This window comes from Octopus bimaculoides, chromosome 27 (genome assembly GCF_046866305.1).
Source record: "Octopus bimaculoides isolate indiv1 chromosome 27, ASM4686630v1, whole genome shotgun sequence".
Taxonomy (NCBI): Eukaryota; Metazoa; Mollusca; class Cephalopoda; order Octopoda; family Octopodidae; genus Octopus; species Octopus bimaculoides.
In genome coordinates, this window is record NC_142954.1 from 597,501 (window position 1) to 615,000 (window position 17,500).

Sequence of the window (17,500 nt, forward strand, 5' to 3'; positions counted from 1 at the left end):
CTGAATCACACTTTGCAAGCGGAAACTTCAAAGTCAGCCCTTCAGACCTTTCCTTGTCTATGTATATCCCGAGCATCAAACTAATGCATTCCTTGTGCACCTTCTCTTATTCGTTAATTTTATTATTCGTTTATTTAAATTGAATACATATATGTATATAAAAAGGTGAAACCTTGCAAATCGCTGCTCTTGAGTTTTCTTGGTGCCGGTGGTTTTGAGACGGGCAATAGAAAGAATACTCGTTCGAAACATGTCTGGGAAGTTTGGAATTAGGATTTCAGATTCGAGTGAATAGTAGATAACTTAGCAAAAGGGTACCTTTTCTTCTTCCCTCTCTTATATGTTATCCATTAATGTGCATATATTATCTTTGTATTTGTCTGTACATATATGTATTATAACAGGAACACGCACACACACAAGTCTGTCTGTCTCTATCTATCTACATGTATGCACACATACATACATGTTCACATATGAACGTACATATACACATACATACATATATACATACATACATATATGTGTACATATATACCTGCACATTGGGTAAAAGAGAGGGAGAGAGAGAGAGAAGAGTTTATGGTAAATTAATTGATTAAAGCTGAAACTTTAATTAACAGCAGTTCGAAGTTTCGACTTCAAATTTTATAAATATAAAAAAAAAGTATTGTCTTACTTTACTCAACAAAAGTTGTTGATGCAAAAATAGGAAAAGAAAAGTCTAAAACATGTTTGGCAGGATATGTGTGCGCGTGTACATAATATGTCTGTCTGCCTATGTATATATATATTCTTTTATTTTTTTACTTGTTTCAGTCATTTGACTGCGGCCATGCTGGAGCACCGCCTTTAGTCAAACAAATCAACCCCAGGACTTATTCTTTGGAAGCCTAGTACTTATTCTATCGGGGTCTTTTTGCCGAACCGTTAAGTTACGGGGACGTAAACACACCACCATCGGTTGTCAAGCGATGTTGGGGGTACAGACACACATACATATATATATATATATATATATATATATATATGGGAGAATATACAAAAAATAACAACAGACGAGGACAGGTGGTGTAAATAACAAAAGTATATATTAGTATGACGCTCGGGAATACGGAAAGTCTTTGACGTTTCGAGCTACGCTCTTCAACAGAAAGAATACGGAGACAAGGAGAAAAACACGGGCTTCTTTCAGTTTCCGTCTACCAAATCCACTCACACGGCTTTGATCGGCCCAAGGCTATAGTAGAAGACACTTGCCCAAGGTGCCACGCAGTGCGACTGAACCCAAAACCATATGGTTGGGAAGCAAGCTACTTTATTTCATAAATATTTACCAGGTCTGGGTTAGAGCAGTCACCCTGCTGGTCACCTCGCTCCAATTTTTCTCTATCTGGAGGCCTGGCCCGAACCAGACTCCAAGCAGCTTAACAGGACCTTCCGTCCAACGCCCCACGACGTTATTGGACGGCATCGGCTTGCCCCTCCAGGTGCCGAGTTGCAAACTGATCGACTTGTCCTTGTTAACCTTTGCCAACCTTCTCGAGGACCGCCGCCTCATCGCCTCCTCTAGGTCCTTAACTAGTTGCTGCATCCTAGAAGTTCTCGTAAAAAACTGAGAGAGAAGATCCACTTCCAATCAGAAAGTAACAAAATACACAGATCAGGCAATAAAGATAAATAAAAACATGAAATCAAAATAAACCATTTATGGATAGAGATATACATGCAATGAAAACAAAGATATAAGCATACATGTGTGTGTGTGTGTGTATTTATGTTGATATCCTAAACCACCTTGCTTAATGCTCCCCTCCCAACTGAAGGGGTTTTTGTCTTGCAAGTTACTTGGTGACCCTGTTGGTGCTAGTGCCATGTAAATAGCACCAAATACACTCTGTAAAGTGGTTGGCATCAGGAAAGGCATCCAGTTGTAGGAACAATGCCAAAGCAGACAGTAGAGCTTAGTATAGTCTTCTGCCTGACCAGCTCCTGTCAAACCATCCAACCCATGCCAGCATGGAAAATGGACAGTGACTGCTGCCGAGGATATATATATATATATATATATATATATATATATATATATACATACACACATACATGTATATATATCCATGGCCATTTCATCATATTGCTCTATTAATCCCTACACATTTTTTTCATTCACTCTCCATTTTTTTCCCCTCCCAGTCCTGTCTCTGAAAGAGAGTAGGCTCAAAACATCAAAGACTTTCCATTCATCCTGAGTGTCAAACTAATATACCCTCTTGTTCCTTCACTCGTCTTCGTCTTTTATCTTCTGTATATTTGAACTATATATATATATATATATATATATATATATCATCATCATTATCATTATCATCATCATTTAGCATCCTTTTGTCCATGCTGGCAAGGGTTGGACAGTTTGACCAGGGCTGGTAAGCTGAGGGGCTGCATCAGACTCCAGTCTGATTTGGTATAGTTTCTACGGCTGGATGCCCTTCCCAATGCCAACCAATCTGAGAGTGTAATGGGTGCCTTTATGTGCCACTTGCATGACACCAGTATCGGCCATGACTACAATTTCACTCAGGTCGATGGATCTTCCTTCCCAAGCACAGCTTATTGCCAAAGGTATCGGTCATTTGTCATTGCTTCCATGAGGTCCAGTGCTTGAAAGGTGCATTTTACGTGCCACCAGCATGGGTGCTAGTTACCCGACACTAGCATCAGCCACATTGCCTTCATATATATCAAATTTCATAACGTATCTATAACAATACAGACATGTCATTATGAAATTTGATTCATAACATGGAGCTTGCATAGTGCTTTGGGCAGATATCTTCTGTGTTTGGGCTTCAGGTTGGCCAAAGCTTTATAAGTGACATTTGGTAGATAGAAACAGTAACAGCAGGGAGTCAACAGTGAGGTCTTACAATTGTGGGGCCAGTATTGAGGCCTTTTTCTTTCTTTTTTTAATAGACTCCACTTTTCCCAGAATTAATTTTTGAACAAGAAAAGAGAGTTGAAGCAAATGGAAGTAATGGCCTGATGAATATTAAGTGGGCGAGGACCTTGAGGTCATCATGGTGGAATATCTGTAGTTTGTATTAATTTATATAATTATGTGTAGGTGATGATGCTACGTAAAAAGTATCCAGTCCACATTGTAAAGTGGTTGGCATTTGGAAGGGCATCCTTACTAAAAGTGACCTCACCTGTGCTTGTTCCACATAAAAAGCACTCAGTCCATTCTGCTAGGTGGTTGGTGTTAGGAAGGACATCCAGCCATAAAAACTCTGCCAAAACAGATACAGATGTCTGGTGCAAGCTCCTGCCTGACCAGCCCCTGCCAAGCTGTCTAACCCATGCCAGCATGGAAGGCGAATGTTAAATGAACAATTATGTGTGTGTGTGTATTATCTGAAGTGTACAGTATTATATATCCATTATGGCCAATCATACGAATAGGTTTTGCACAAGGTAACCAATTGTTAAGATCAGCCGTAATGGATGTATAATACTGTACACTTCGGATAATATACCTACTCCATTGATAGGTATACAGGGTGCATCTCTTCCTGACTTATGGACTCATAGATGGCTTATATATATATATATATATATATATATATATATATATATATATATATATATATATACATATACATATATATATATATATATATATATATATATATATATATATATATATATGTACGTACATACATACATGAGTGGCTGTGTGGTAAGAAGCTTGCTTCTCAACCACATGGTTCCGGGTTCAGTGCCACTGCGAGGTATCTTGGGCAAGTATCATCTACTATAGCCTCAGGCCGACCAAAGCCTTGTGAGTGAATTTGGTAAACGGAAACTGAAAGGAGCCTGTCATATATATATATGTGTGTGTGTGTGTGTTTGTCCCCCCACCCCCATCGCTTGACAACTGATGTTGGTGCGTTTACGTTCCCGTAACTTAACTGGTCGGCAAAAGAGTCTGATAGAATAAGTACTAGGCTTCCAAAGAATAAGTCCCGGGGTCTATTTGTTCGACTAAAGGCGGTGCTCTAGCATGGCCGCAGTTAAATGACTGAAACAAGTAAAAAAATACTATCGGTTGTTATTATATCGCTGGTCACAGTGCACTTCCCCATGTTATTTTAGCTTTCGAAAATAATAAATTGGTAAAGCATTCCGTCCAGTATATTGTATTTGTGTTTGAAAAGGAAGGCTTTGTCACGCTGATTCTGTCAGGGAATTACGTTGACGATACACATGTCCGTGGAATACTCAGCCAGCTACATATTAATTCAGGAGCAGGTAATTCAGTTGGTCAAATAAACGAATCCCCATTGTCGAACGACGAGGATCCATCATATCACCCCATTGACATACACATCCATATTATATATTTTATTATATACACGTACAGCCGCGCGCATGTATTATATATATATATATATATATATATATATATATATATATATATATATAAATGAGCAGAAATATGTTATGAATATAAATAAATGGTGGTATATAGCTTTACCTTAACATATATGTCTTTTAGATAGGATATGAAGGTATATTCTGAGAAAGATGTCTCTTAATTTGGCCATGTTTTTTTTTCATTCCTCCGAAACAAACCTGCTTCGTTCTACATTGTTGTGTGTGTGTGTATATATGTGTTTATGTGTGAGTTTATGCTCGAATAATATGTATGTGTGTGCTTATATGCTTCTTGTTCGGTAACATTGTGTATGTTTTGTAGTCATGCATAATACATGTGGCTTTATGCGTGAGTTTATGTATGTGTCACACGCACGTGTCGATGTATATATTTGTTTATAACTGCTAGTGTATGCGTGTGTGTGTTCGTGTACTCGAGTATATGTGTGTATGTCTCGGTGCTTCACTGTTGTATATGTGTGTGTGCCTGAGTGTCATTCTGCCTGTATGTCCGTGTTACGCTTCCTTCGTCAAGCTGGATCGGGGCATCCTTTACCAAAAACAAAACTGTTCCTTGAAGATATGTGTGTATATATCTGTATATATCTATGTATATATTTGAATTTATAGCTTATTTTATATATATATACATGTCTACCGCATATTAATATACATTCTGTATAGAATGTATGCTTGCATTGATGTCTGTGTGTATATATATGTACATGTATGTATTGTATATCTGTATTATGTATATCTATCCATTTATCTCTGTCTCTTCACTTATCTATCTATTTATCACTTATATATACTCATACTAATGTGTTTATGTTGAATATATGACTGCATTGAAGTAAATGTGCGTGCATGTATGTGTGTGTGTATATATATATATACATATATATATACATACATACAGACACATGCGCGCGCGTATGTAACAATTTTGATGGCCTAAAAGAGGAAGAACACGGGAAAAAGGTATGCGTGTATGTATGTAAGCATGTCTCTATAAGTGCATATGTATATACCTTTGCGTATACATATATCTTAGCTATATAATCGTTAAGCTACATTTCCCATCGATGGATTCGATGTAGAAACGTTTGGTTTTACTACAGAACACTTCCTCGGGATGTTTGTCATAAAATCATTTCTATAATTGCCCTTACATGTAAGCCGTGTCTTCATTGCTCGTCTCACACACACACACACACACACACACGTGTATATAAATATGTACATATATAGGTATGCAAATGTTATTTCATGTTCATACCTATTCGATTTGTCACAAACATACATTCACACACACATATATATATATGCATTATACTCATCTATAATACGTACAAACATATATAAGCATATATTTGCACGTATGTATGTATTTCTTTAGTTCGTTTGTTCTCGGTTCTAATATATATAAGCATATATATATATATATATATATATATATATATATATATATCAACCTGTAAGTGGATAACTAAGTTTGTGTGTGATACTGGCACATTTTACGGTAAAACCTTTCTGTCAGACATGTACATCGGGCACCTGGCTGTCATACCGACCCGAACCTTTCACGCACTGTTTCGCTCAAAATACATCCTCGGACGTACATTAATTAGACCTACATAAGCACCTTCATCCTACCATCACTCTACGTCTTCCTAGTTTCTATAATAATAATAATGATAATCCTTTCTAGTATAGGCACAAGACCTGAAATTTGGGTGGCAGGCGAGGGCCTTGTCGGTTACATCAGCTCCAGAATTTAGACTATTACTTATTTTATCGATTTTCGAAAGGATGAAAGGTAAAGTCGACCTCAATGGCATTTGAACTCAGACTGTAAAGACGGATGAAATGCCGCTAAACATTTTCTCCGCCGTGCCAACGATTCTGTCAGCCTCGCCACCTAATGATGATAATAATAATAGTCGTCCATCTTTGTGTTCTGAGCTCAAATTATGCCGAGGTCGACTTTCGAGGTCGACAAAATAAATACCAGTTGAGCTGGCCTTGGGACGAAATTTGGGACTAACTTTTAATCAGTTGTTGTTTAACCCCAGGTCAGCTCTAACTGAGCTAGCAAATTTATTTATTTTAAAAGTATTCCAACCGTGACCATCCTATAACGTATAGAATAACATTATACAATGTGTCTTAATAAATTACCAAACAATTGGGTGTGGTTTGAGGGAGTTGTATTATTATTTCTAGCAGGTTGAGTCACTGTATAGAGGTTCCCTGTTGGCTCGAGACGGGAGAGTCTTTAATGTTGTCACTGGCCGTGCTGAAAACAACAGCTAAATCCCTCTCAAAACCACACACTATAGTGTTAAAAGGAAAGATACTGAATAATGTATTCTGAGTACATCATTGTTAACATATTAGTGTTGTTATTTAGCCTCAGATAAGTCCTTAACCAGTTGAACTATGACAATAGCCGTTCCAGTCGTAACCATCCAACTTTTTATTCAGACATAACGCTATATATGACATTGTTCACAGAGTCCCATCTTGTTTTTGTTAACCCCGGGTCAGCCTATATTCATACCCAAAAGGTTTTCGTTCTAGTCATGAATACACCGTCTCTTATTCAGACACAATGTATCTAGGATTATATTATCTAACGTGTTTTCCTTGCTGTTTAGCCTCAAGTCCGCCCTGGATCCAACAGATCTGAGGGTGAAAAACATGTCTCTCTCTGTCTATATTATCTAAGATAATTTAGGTGCGATTTGAAATAGATGTGGTTAGAGTTTCCAGCATGTCGAACAACTACGTAGAAAGTACAAATAACTCTGGTAGTTTTTAATGTACTTTCAGAAGTTTATTTGTTGCCGACGATGATGGTGAAGAAAAAAAAAATGAAAGAGTTGGTTGAAACGACAATGATGCTGTCTGGTTAGGGTCGTGTTTCTCAGGCTTGCGAAACACATAAATAACCTAGGTTTTCCTTTAAACATTAGAAAAATCATACGTATGTTGTTGTTATACCTTTTAAGACATCTTAATTAATACCCCGTTTCCTAATTAAGAGTTAATTGGGAGAAGTCGAACTGTTGTTAATGACCGGATGTTGGCAAATGATTGCAACGTTCCTTCTTAGTATTAATTGTGGTAGATAAATAATTAATATATACACGTATATATAACTATTCACATACACGTATATAACCGTACATGAACTCGTACCTTTATAGTTATTTATATAATCTGATTTATTGATGCTTATCGCTCCTTTTTGTTTTTGTGGATCTATTAAAAATGTGATCAGGTGTCGCGCCACCAAATACATAAATTTATATCAGTATTTAAAGGAAAATAAAATTAAATATAAATAAACTTCTATCTTTAAAAGAAAAATCATTTTAGTTTTATTTTAACCGAAAAATCAAATTATCTTAGAAAAGCAAAAAGAAAACGAAGATAAACCAGTTCAGATAAAAGTCCTGGGGGCATACCTACACAATTGTGCCCTCCCCACTGTGTTTCCTCATAACTTCCAGAAAAATGGATATTTTGTGATGAAATTTTCTTCAAATACGCTTCAGAAGGTGCAGATTCCGATTATATCGGAATTTGTTGTGAAAAGTTTTATCCAAGGGTTGGGAGAGGAGTTTTGGAAAATTCACACGAGTCGGCTTTACTTCCTTATAACTTTCAGCAAAATGGGTATTTTTTAACGAAATTTTCTTCAAATACCTTTCAGATGGTTTTAATTTTATCGGAATTTAATGTGAAAAATAAAGTTGTTTGGTACCGACATACGTCACAATTTTTTTTCGAAATTTCACGTTCCATTTTATGAATATATGTGATGTCGGTCAGTATGTATGTGTGCAAACGCACCACTTTTTATTTTTCATATTAAACATAGATATAATCACAATCTACACATTCTGAAAGGTATTTGAAGAACGTTGCATTAAAAAATATCCATTTTTCTAAAAATTATGTGGAAACAAAGTTGACACGTGTACATTTTCCGAAACGCTTCTCTCCAGCCTTGGAAAAAAAAATTTCACATTAAAATCTTATAATCATAATCTGCACAATCTGAAGTGTATTTGTAGAAAATTTCATTGAAAAATATCAATTTTTCTGAAAGTTAAAAAGAAACAAGGTCGGTGGGGCACATTTGTGTAGGTATGTCAGTTTGGGTACCAATTGAAAGCTCCACATACTGGATGCTAGCAAGTGTATGGGGTCATTAGGAGAGAATGTATGCCATTTCGGGGCCTACCCCTTGACAGCATCATTGCACACCAGCTCCCTCCCTCCCTGAAATGAAGCCCTGCTTGCTAGATCAACTGGTTATAAGATTTTGCTCAATATTCTTCTAGCCATTGCTCATCGTCTCTTTTTAACCCAATCCAGTGGTTAGCTTTCTCCACTGTAGTTTGGATATCACTCACGGTGGTATTTACCTTACGATGAGTTAGGCCTAACAATAAAAACAGTCACCTCACACTGTGTCCAACGAATCCTCTACAACTGACTTTGATTGGAAAATGCTCTGCTTTCCAGCCTGCCTTCACATTCGTTGAGAAGGTCTTCATAACGGTCAATCTTTCGAGCCCAAGTGCTGTCCATGTTATCTTCACGAGGAACTGTTAACTCCACTGGATTTACCAATTTCTTTCATACCATATGATGATATCCAGTTTCTTCATAACTGGAATGGGAAAGAATCCTTGGCACCCTCCTCCCAATAGCCAATAAATTGCAGATAAATTTTAACAGCAAAATCTCATATGGACCCCAGTTCAGAATCATTGATCTCAAACCAAAAATATATATTTCTGCTACTTGATTCTATATGAAGATCATTTAAGAGTCATATTTCTTGAAACATTACTCTTATATCTGGGATAATGCTGTTGTTGCTGTTGCGGTCACAAACATTGGAGACCACATCCAACAGAAAGCCATCTGACTAGCATTAACTCATTCAGCAACACACTACACCTTGTAGACCTCACTCATGTATCTTGTCATTTCACTCTGTCTCTATTTTTTTTGTTGTATACATGATCCCTTGTTATCTAGCAGTGGCAAGTTACAAACCACATCCAGCCAGGAGGTGGTGTGCAACTTAATCTATTATTTAATTGGTAACGAATATTACCAATTTGTGTTAATGCTACTTCTGTCACTATCAATTATTTTTTTATAAACCCACTGGCCTGAGCAGACACTCTGTGTATACTATTAGTGGAGGAATCACTGCTGTTTCCAACCCTTTCAGCATCTACCATTGACAAGTCCAAGGAAGGCCAAAATCTCATGATCTGGTACTTCCAGCAGTGGTGATGGCAGTTGATGATCTCCTGCTAGTTCTTATATGCACTACAAGTCTACATGAGAAGTTCTTTCGTGGTAACTATTGCAGTATTCTGTGTTCTAACACAGCATTACCCTTTTGTATTAACGCTGGTTCCACTGGATGGGTAATGTCAGGGTGCATGCATGACAGAGCGTAAATAATTTAAGAGGAAAACAGGGTGTAAGAGGCATTGGATGTTGTGTGCAAGAGAGGAGACTGCGCTGGTTTGGTCATGTGATGTATATGGATGAGGACAGCTGCATAAAGAAGTGCCAAGCTCGAATTGTGGAGGATATCTGTGGAAGGGGTAAACCTAGGAAGATATGGGGTGAAGTTGTGAGAAAGGATCTTCAGATGTTGTGCTTCAGTGAGGAAATGACGAGAGACTGAGAGATGTGGCGATTTGCTGTACTTGATAAGACATGTCAAGTGAAGTAAAATTGCTGTCTTCCAGTAAATCAGTAAATTATAAAATAATGTTTTTGTTGTTATTGTTGTTTTTGTTGTTATTGTTTAACTAATACTAAATTGATTTATCATTTCAGATAGAGAGCTACAGTGAGAGTCTTCTTTACAGTCTGATGACACCATCAAGAATTTAAATATAAAACAAACAAAATATCCTCAAAGACGAGGCAAAAATCTTCTGTGTCTTGTTAACCATACAAATGGAAAATTAAAAAAAAAATAAAATAAAAATAGTCAAGACAAAAAGGAGAGAAAAAAATTAATTGAAATAAAAACAAATCAAAAAAAAAAAGGGGCATTTGCTTTTAACAAATCCTTTGAATTCTGCGAGGGTGGACTAAAGTGCTTTCGGTAATTCTTGTGATTTTCACATTCTTCTGCACCGACCCAATGTTATTGGTGAGGAAACATTAATCATTTTCATATGGATGGGTATGCTTCACAAAGCCCTGTTGATGGTCCTCCAGGGGTTGATAGGCTCAACCAACACAGACAATATGATAACAGGGTGCCAGCATTGCAAGGGCCATATATGGAGAAAAAGGTAATTCTTAAGTTTGGTTATTATTAGTTTATTTTCTTTCATTAGTTTTTCGATGAAGGTGGTCAGCTGACAGAGTTGTATAATGGGTCGGACAGAATGCTTAGCAGCATTTCTTCTGACTCCGTACATTCTGAGTTCAAATTCTGCCAAAGACAACTTTACTTTTCATTCTTTCAGGGTTGATAAAATAAGAACCAAGGGATATACTATCCTACTACTACTACTACTACTACTACTGTTTTTCCAACTGGTTGACAGGAGCTTTCAAGTGCAACGCAACTTCCTATTCTAATAACAAACTCACAGCTTTCTTCTAAGTGAGTTACTTTCAGCCCAGGAGGGTATTAATGGATTAGAATCAGCCGTCTGAAAGGCTAGAGTCATCTCCCTTGTTGACGAAAGTCGATATCGGCCGAGTTTGCCACTGATCTTGAATCTGACCTGTTTTGTTTCCCCCCATTTAGACCCCTGCTTATTTTTCGTCTCTGCTTCCAGCTATTTCTAGAGTCTCCTCCCTTCCACCTGCCTCGTGGCTCCAGGGCAGGGCCTGACATGTGTCCAAGATAAAGCCTTCCTCTCCCATCTCTTGTTGGTTTTGAATTGCCTCAGTGCTTCTGTAACCTTGCCTTTTTTGTTTTCTAGGTAGGGATGTTGGCCCTACACAAAACCATTTTCATCTCTGAGAAGATGTGGTCCTTATTAATCTGGCCCCTATCCTTTGATCTGAAACTTAGCCTTTCATATATTCAGGGGTCAATTGAAAAGTCACAATCTAAGGCAGGGAATTAATAGAAATCTTTGGGCATCAGACGAGATGTTTTGCAATATCTGTCCGAGCAGTCTGTGTCCTGACATCAATGTCTGTGACGATATAAAATGCCAAACAGTATTGGTTCTGGCTTTCTCTTGGACATCATTAGTGGGGGGGGGGGGATAGAGAGGGGAGAGTGGAGACTTGTATGATTGGGCAACTGTTGGTCTTCCACAAAAAACCTTGACCAGGCCTGTTCCTTAGAGAAGCACTTTCCAGGTGCAGAAATCCGTGGTTGGCCATGACTGGAGGAGGCTCTAAGGGCTGTCATCATCATTGGTGTCAGCACAGGCAACAGAATCATCATTTAATGTTTGATCTCCATGCAGGACATCCACCACAAATCTAGTCCACCACCACCACCAACAACAACAACATTCCAACTACCAACATGTCCCACTACCTCCACCACCACAACCACCACAACCAATACTGCCACTGCAGTTATTGCCACCACTACCACTGCTGTTGCTACACTCACCAGCACTGCCACCTACCACTGCCACCACTGACGTTTCTTCCACTGTCACCACCACAACCAACCCCACTGGTGCTGTAGCCACTACCACCAGCACCTTTGCCGTTGTTGTCACCATTCACCACCACCACTACTGCTTCTGCTGCTGTCATCACCACCACCACCGCCACTACTTCTGCTGCTGTCATCACCACCACCACCACCACCACCACTACTTCTGCTGCTGTCATCACCACCACCACCACCACCAGCATCACTATCACCACTGCCACCTCCATCTTCACCACCATAAACCCACCACTGATTCTCCCACCCCCATCAGCACACTCATATCATTACTAACACTGCAAGTTTCTCCATCATCACACCACCACCCGTCACTCCTCCCCTCACACCACCCGTTACTCCTCCCCTCACACCACTACATCCACCAACATCGTCACCACCTTCATTAATCATATTAAAATCTAATATTTGACAAAGTACAGAAAATCGACTAAGACCTTCAAGGCAGTGCCCCAGCATGGCCGCGGTCAACACGGGTATTTCAATCTTATTGTATACCAGTGCTCCGCAACCGGTCTGCCGCGACACACTGGTGTGTCACGAGACGATGCTAGGTGTGCCGCAGTGTAACCTGAATATAATTCTCCCCCCACCCCTCCATACTTTTAGTTATATTTTTAGTTCAGGTGTGCCGCCGAATTTTGAAAAGACCATAACTGTGTCGCGAGTGAAAAACTTTTGTGGAACCCTGTTGTATACACATTGTTGGCATCTTCGGCATGCCACACCAAGGGAGATTACTCACAACGTATCGGAGTTACCTCCTTTAGTTTCCATTTCTGCATTTATATTATGGATGAGAGGGTATATACGTCTGTCACTGGCTAATACAATCTATTTTTTAAACTTCGGTCGTTCGTCTGCGGCTTTAGTTGGGCACCGCCTCAACGGCTTTTGTCGAACAGATCGTCTTCATTACTTATTTTAAGTTTAGTGCTTTTTTTCATCAGTCTCTTTTTCCGAACAACTAGTTTGTAAACGTAAACAGTAAATAAACCAACACCGGCTATAATGCAGTGGTGAGGGACAAACATAACACAGCCACACACATGCACGCATGCACACACATATATGCATACATATATACATGCATGCATACATACATACATGCATGCATGTGTGTGTGTCTGTGTGTATATATATATATATATATATATATATAGAGTTATTAATATTTCTAAGTCTCTCTAAAGGAGACTACGGCAGCGGTACTGGAAATTAATAGTTATCGCCAAGCCAACATGGCAGTCCCAAAATTAGGACGAAAGCTGCCGTGAATTAGCTCCAAGAAGCCATCGCCTCTAGCTAGCTATGTGACACACGAAACCTGTGTCCTTTATAACCTTCGAACAGGGGAGGTCAGCAGTGTCCCCCTGCTGGTTTGGCATCTGCAGACTAGACTAGTTTCAGGGTGTTGCCCCTTGTCAATGCAGAGTAGCCAAGCCTTAGCCAGGCGGCGCTGCTGACTATCTGCTCGAAGGTTATTTATCTAATTTCAGTGGAATCTATCCACTGGTTTTCAGAAATAGAGTTATTAATATTTCTAAGTCTCTCTAAAGGAGACTACGGCAGCGGTACTGGAAATTAATAGTTATCGCCAAGCCAACATGGCAGTCCCAAAATTAGGACGAAAGCTGCCGTGAATTAGCTCCAAGAAGCCATCGCCTCTAGCTAGCTATGTGACACACGAAACCTGTGTCCTTTATAACCTTCGAACAGGGGAGGTCAGCAGTGTCCCCCTGCTGGTTTGGCATCTGCAGACTAGACTAGTTTCAGAGTGTTGCCCCTTGTCAATGCAGAGTAGCCAAGCCTTAGCCAGGCGGCGCTGCTGACTATCTGCTCGAAGGTTATTTATCTAATTTCAGTGGAATCTATCCACTGGTTTTCAGAAATAGAGTTATTAATATTTCTAAGTCTCTCTAAAGGAGACTACGGCAGCGGTACTGGAAATTAATAGTTATCGCCAAGCCAACATGGCAGTCCCAAAATTAGGACGAAAGCTGCCGTGAATTAGCTCCAAGAAGCCATCGCCTCTAGCTAGCTATGTGACACACGAAACCTGTGAGACTTAGAAATATTAATAACTCAAGCCAAGTGAGATCGTTGCCAGTGCCCCTGGACTGGCTCTTGTGCGGGTGGCACATAAGATGCACCATTTTGAGCGTCGCCATTGCCAGTACCGCCTGACTGGCCTTCGTAGGATTTTCGAGTGAGATCGTTGCCAGTGCCTCTGGACTGGCTCTTGTGCGGGTGGCACATAAAAGACACCATTTCGAGCGTGGCCGTTGCCAGTACCGCCTGACTGGTCTTCGTGCGGGTGACACGTAAAAGCACCCACTACACTCTCTGAGTGGTTGGCGTTAGGAAGGGCATCCTGCTGTAGAAACTCTGCCAAATTTAGATTGGAGCCTGGTGTTGCCATCCAGTTTCACCAGTCCTCAGTCAAATCGTCCAACCCATGCTAGCATGGAAAGCGGACGTTAAACGATGATGATATATATATATTCAAGTGTGGTAATGTACTTTGAAAAACTGATTATTTTTAGAATTCATATTGTGTTTGTTTTAAGGAGAATCTTTAACAATTGCCAACCTTAGAACCAATATGCAAATTAGTTTACCTCCAAATAAACTAGGCAGCACATTTTATTTAGCCTTCAGCCATGGCCTCCTGCTCTCGACAGAATGGCATGGCTGAGCAGGACCCGGTGAAGAGTAATGAGCCAAAGACCTGCAGTTGTTCCAATAACCAAACTGGTTTGCCAATAATGTGTTTTGTGTGTGAGTGCACACACACACATGCATGTGCACACATACACGCACTCACAGACACATACGTACACATGCATACACTCACATACACATATACATGCACATAGAGAGCAGAATAGAATGTTTCCCCAGTTGGCGGGGTGGAGGTGAGCGTGTGTGCCTATCCTTGAATTTCATTCCACAGCAAGACATAATTTAATCTGCTAAATGTATATTATGTGTATGTATATGTGCATGTGTGTATATACATATTTGTGTATATGTGTTTTCATGAATGTTGTAGGTGTGAGTGTGCGCGCCTGTGTATCTATGCATGTATGTGTGCATGTGTGTCTATATATATATATGCATGTGTATATATATATATATATATATATATATATATATATATGCATGAATTTAACCTGGAGAGGTGGGACTGAACCTAAAATCATGTGTTGGGGAGCAAGCTTCTTCACCACACAGCCACTCTTCTGTATATATATATATATCATCATCATCATCATTATCATTGTTTGCCGTCTTTCTTCCTTGCTGGCATGGGTTGGACAGTTTGGTAGGAGTTGGCCAGCCGGGGATCTGTGCCAGGCTCCAGTTGTCTTTTTTGGCATGGCTTCTATGGCTGGATGCCCTTCCTAATGCAAACCACTTTACAGAGTGTGCTTGGTGCTTGTCATGTGCCACTGGCATGTGGAGGCATGTTTGTGTGTGTGTGTGTGTGTGTGCTTCTGTATCTACATATCCTCATTAACACCTGAGCAAATGTAGTGTTTTTTGTTTATGTTCTCCTATAAGCAAAAGTCCTGTTGACATGTAGGAACCAATGGCACCAGATTAGGGTTGGTGACTGGAAGAACATCCAGCTGTAAAATATCTGCTTCAATATGTTTAGTCTGACATATGCCAGCATAGAAAAAGGATGTTGAAAATTCTGACAATCCTCAGTTTCCATCTACAACATGACAGAATACTTGGCTGAGAACCAGTATTGCAGTGATGATGATGATGATGATGATGTCATATCAGCTGTTGATGATGTTTCAGGTCAGCAGGATGAAAGCCTCTTCACCAATGGGATCCAAGCACTGCAACACCAATGGAATAAATAAACCTTGTTTGGTAACATTCCATGAGAGCCTCTCGTTCAGCCTATGAATTTTCAGCCGACCCTCGTAGCAAGTACCTTTCATGGCAAGATTTTAGATTCTAAGAGGCCATCATAGAAGCTACTTGTCTAAAGTGCTGTGCTGTATGATTGGACTCAAAATTATGTAATTTTGAAGTGAACTTCTTAACCACGTAGCCATGTCTGCTTCTTTGACTAGTTCAGTCTTTGAACTGGGTTGTAAATGAAATTACCAGAGTGCAGGACATGTATTTCTATGTTGTTATGCTTCATCAGCTGTAGGCAGCAGATTTGTCTTTCATAGCCCACTGAGAACTGCTGTTCTTATATGTAAATAGCAAATAATAAATTTGCTGGTGTGTACAAAGCTTTGTCAAGTTGAAATTAATTAGACACACTAAGTAGTGATGATTAAAATAAAGTGGTGTACATTTATATTTAACCCAGGGCAAAAATTATCCTGCATGGAAACAAGTGAGGGTTGACAACAAGAATTTGCTGAGGCCGATTTTCTGTAGTCAAATGCCCATCTGACCATAGAAAATCTGCCTCAGCAAATTCCATCTGACCCATGCAAGTATAAAACAGTTTGTGTATATTCAAACGTGTTAAAATCTACTGCAGTGAATTCCATTCAACCCATGCAGGCATGGAAAAGTGGAAGTGAAAATGGTAAAGGAAGAGAAAAGATCAATTCAGTGTATGAAGTCTTTGGTAATTTGCTATTCAAAGGGTTAACCATCAACCTGTAATGTATTTCTAAAGTACAACCGAAACCCAACCACTTCCCCGTATATTTATTCCACTCCATCTTCCCTAAGAAAACCAAAATCAATACTAGCTTGAGAAATAAAACAACTCAATGGAATTGATTTTGAAAAATATATTGTGTCTGTTTGAGAAATGGTGACTTGTAAGCATCACAAATAATTCAAAGAAATCTCTTACAACCTTTTAAATTCAGGGATTTTATCAGTTATAAATTTTTATATTTTTCCTGATTTAAAAAAAAAAAAAAAACATTGTCATTTTTAAAAATCCGATTATTTCTTGTAAATATACATTGGAAAATACATTTATTTAACTTTTAGATGATTTTATTTTTATTTTATTTCTGCCTGAATATTTTATTATGTAGTATGAAATTATATTGCTTTTGTGGAACAAGAAATAAAAGATTGAATTTACAAAATATTTCTCTTCTTTCTAACTTGTGGGTTGTGAGATCAAATCTACTTCAAATTTTTCTTGAATATGTCTGGTAGATCTTTTAGTCAGACAGTCTGAAGTAAGGAAAGCAAGTTGTGTGAATATACATGTGTGTATATCTGTGTGTGTGTGTGAGTGAGTATGTGTATGAATGTGTGCTTACGTTTTGCTGGCTGTGGCCTTAATGAGACTTCAATTCTAGAGATTGTTCTTCCTCACTTCTTCAGCAGGACATTATTTTGGCTAAGAAA

General features: G+C 38.9%; 1 protein-coding gene across 33 annotated transcripts in view; it reads left to right on the forward strand.

Moving 5' to 3' along the window:
• The window catches only part of LOC106870514 (RNA-binding motif, single-stranded-interacting protein 2), a 161,213-nt gene that overhangs the window by 1,419 nt on the left and 142,294 nt on the right, over positions 1-17,500 (forward strand). For 16 of the 33 annotated variants that reach the window (XM_089343710.1, XM_089343703.1, XM_089343701.1 and 13 more), the window contains exon 2: positions 10,321-10,787. In XM_089343710.1, coding sequence (XP_089199836.1) covers positions 10,668-10,787 — 120 coding nt within the window. In that variant the 5' untranslated portion in view covers positions 10,321-10,667. Of the gene's footprint in view, positions 1-4,731; positions 5,022-5,265; positions 5,419-10,320; positions 10,788-17,500 lie in introns of those variants that run through there. The other 17 variants (XM_089343691.1, XM_089343700.1, XM_089343706.1 and 14 more) reach the window with 9 other exon arrangements.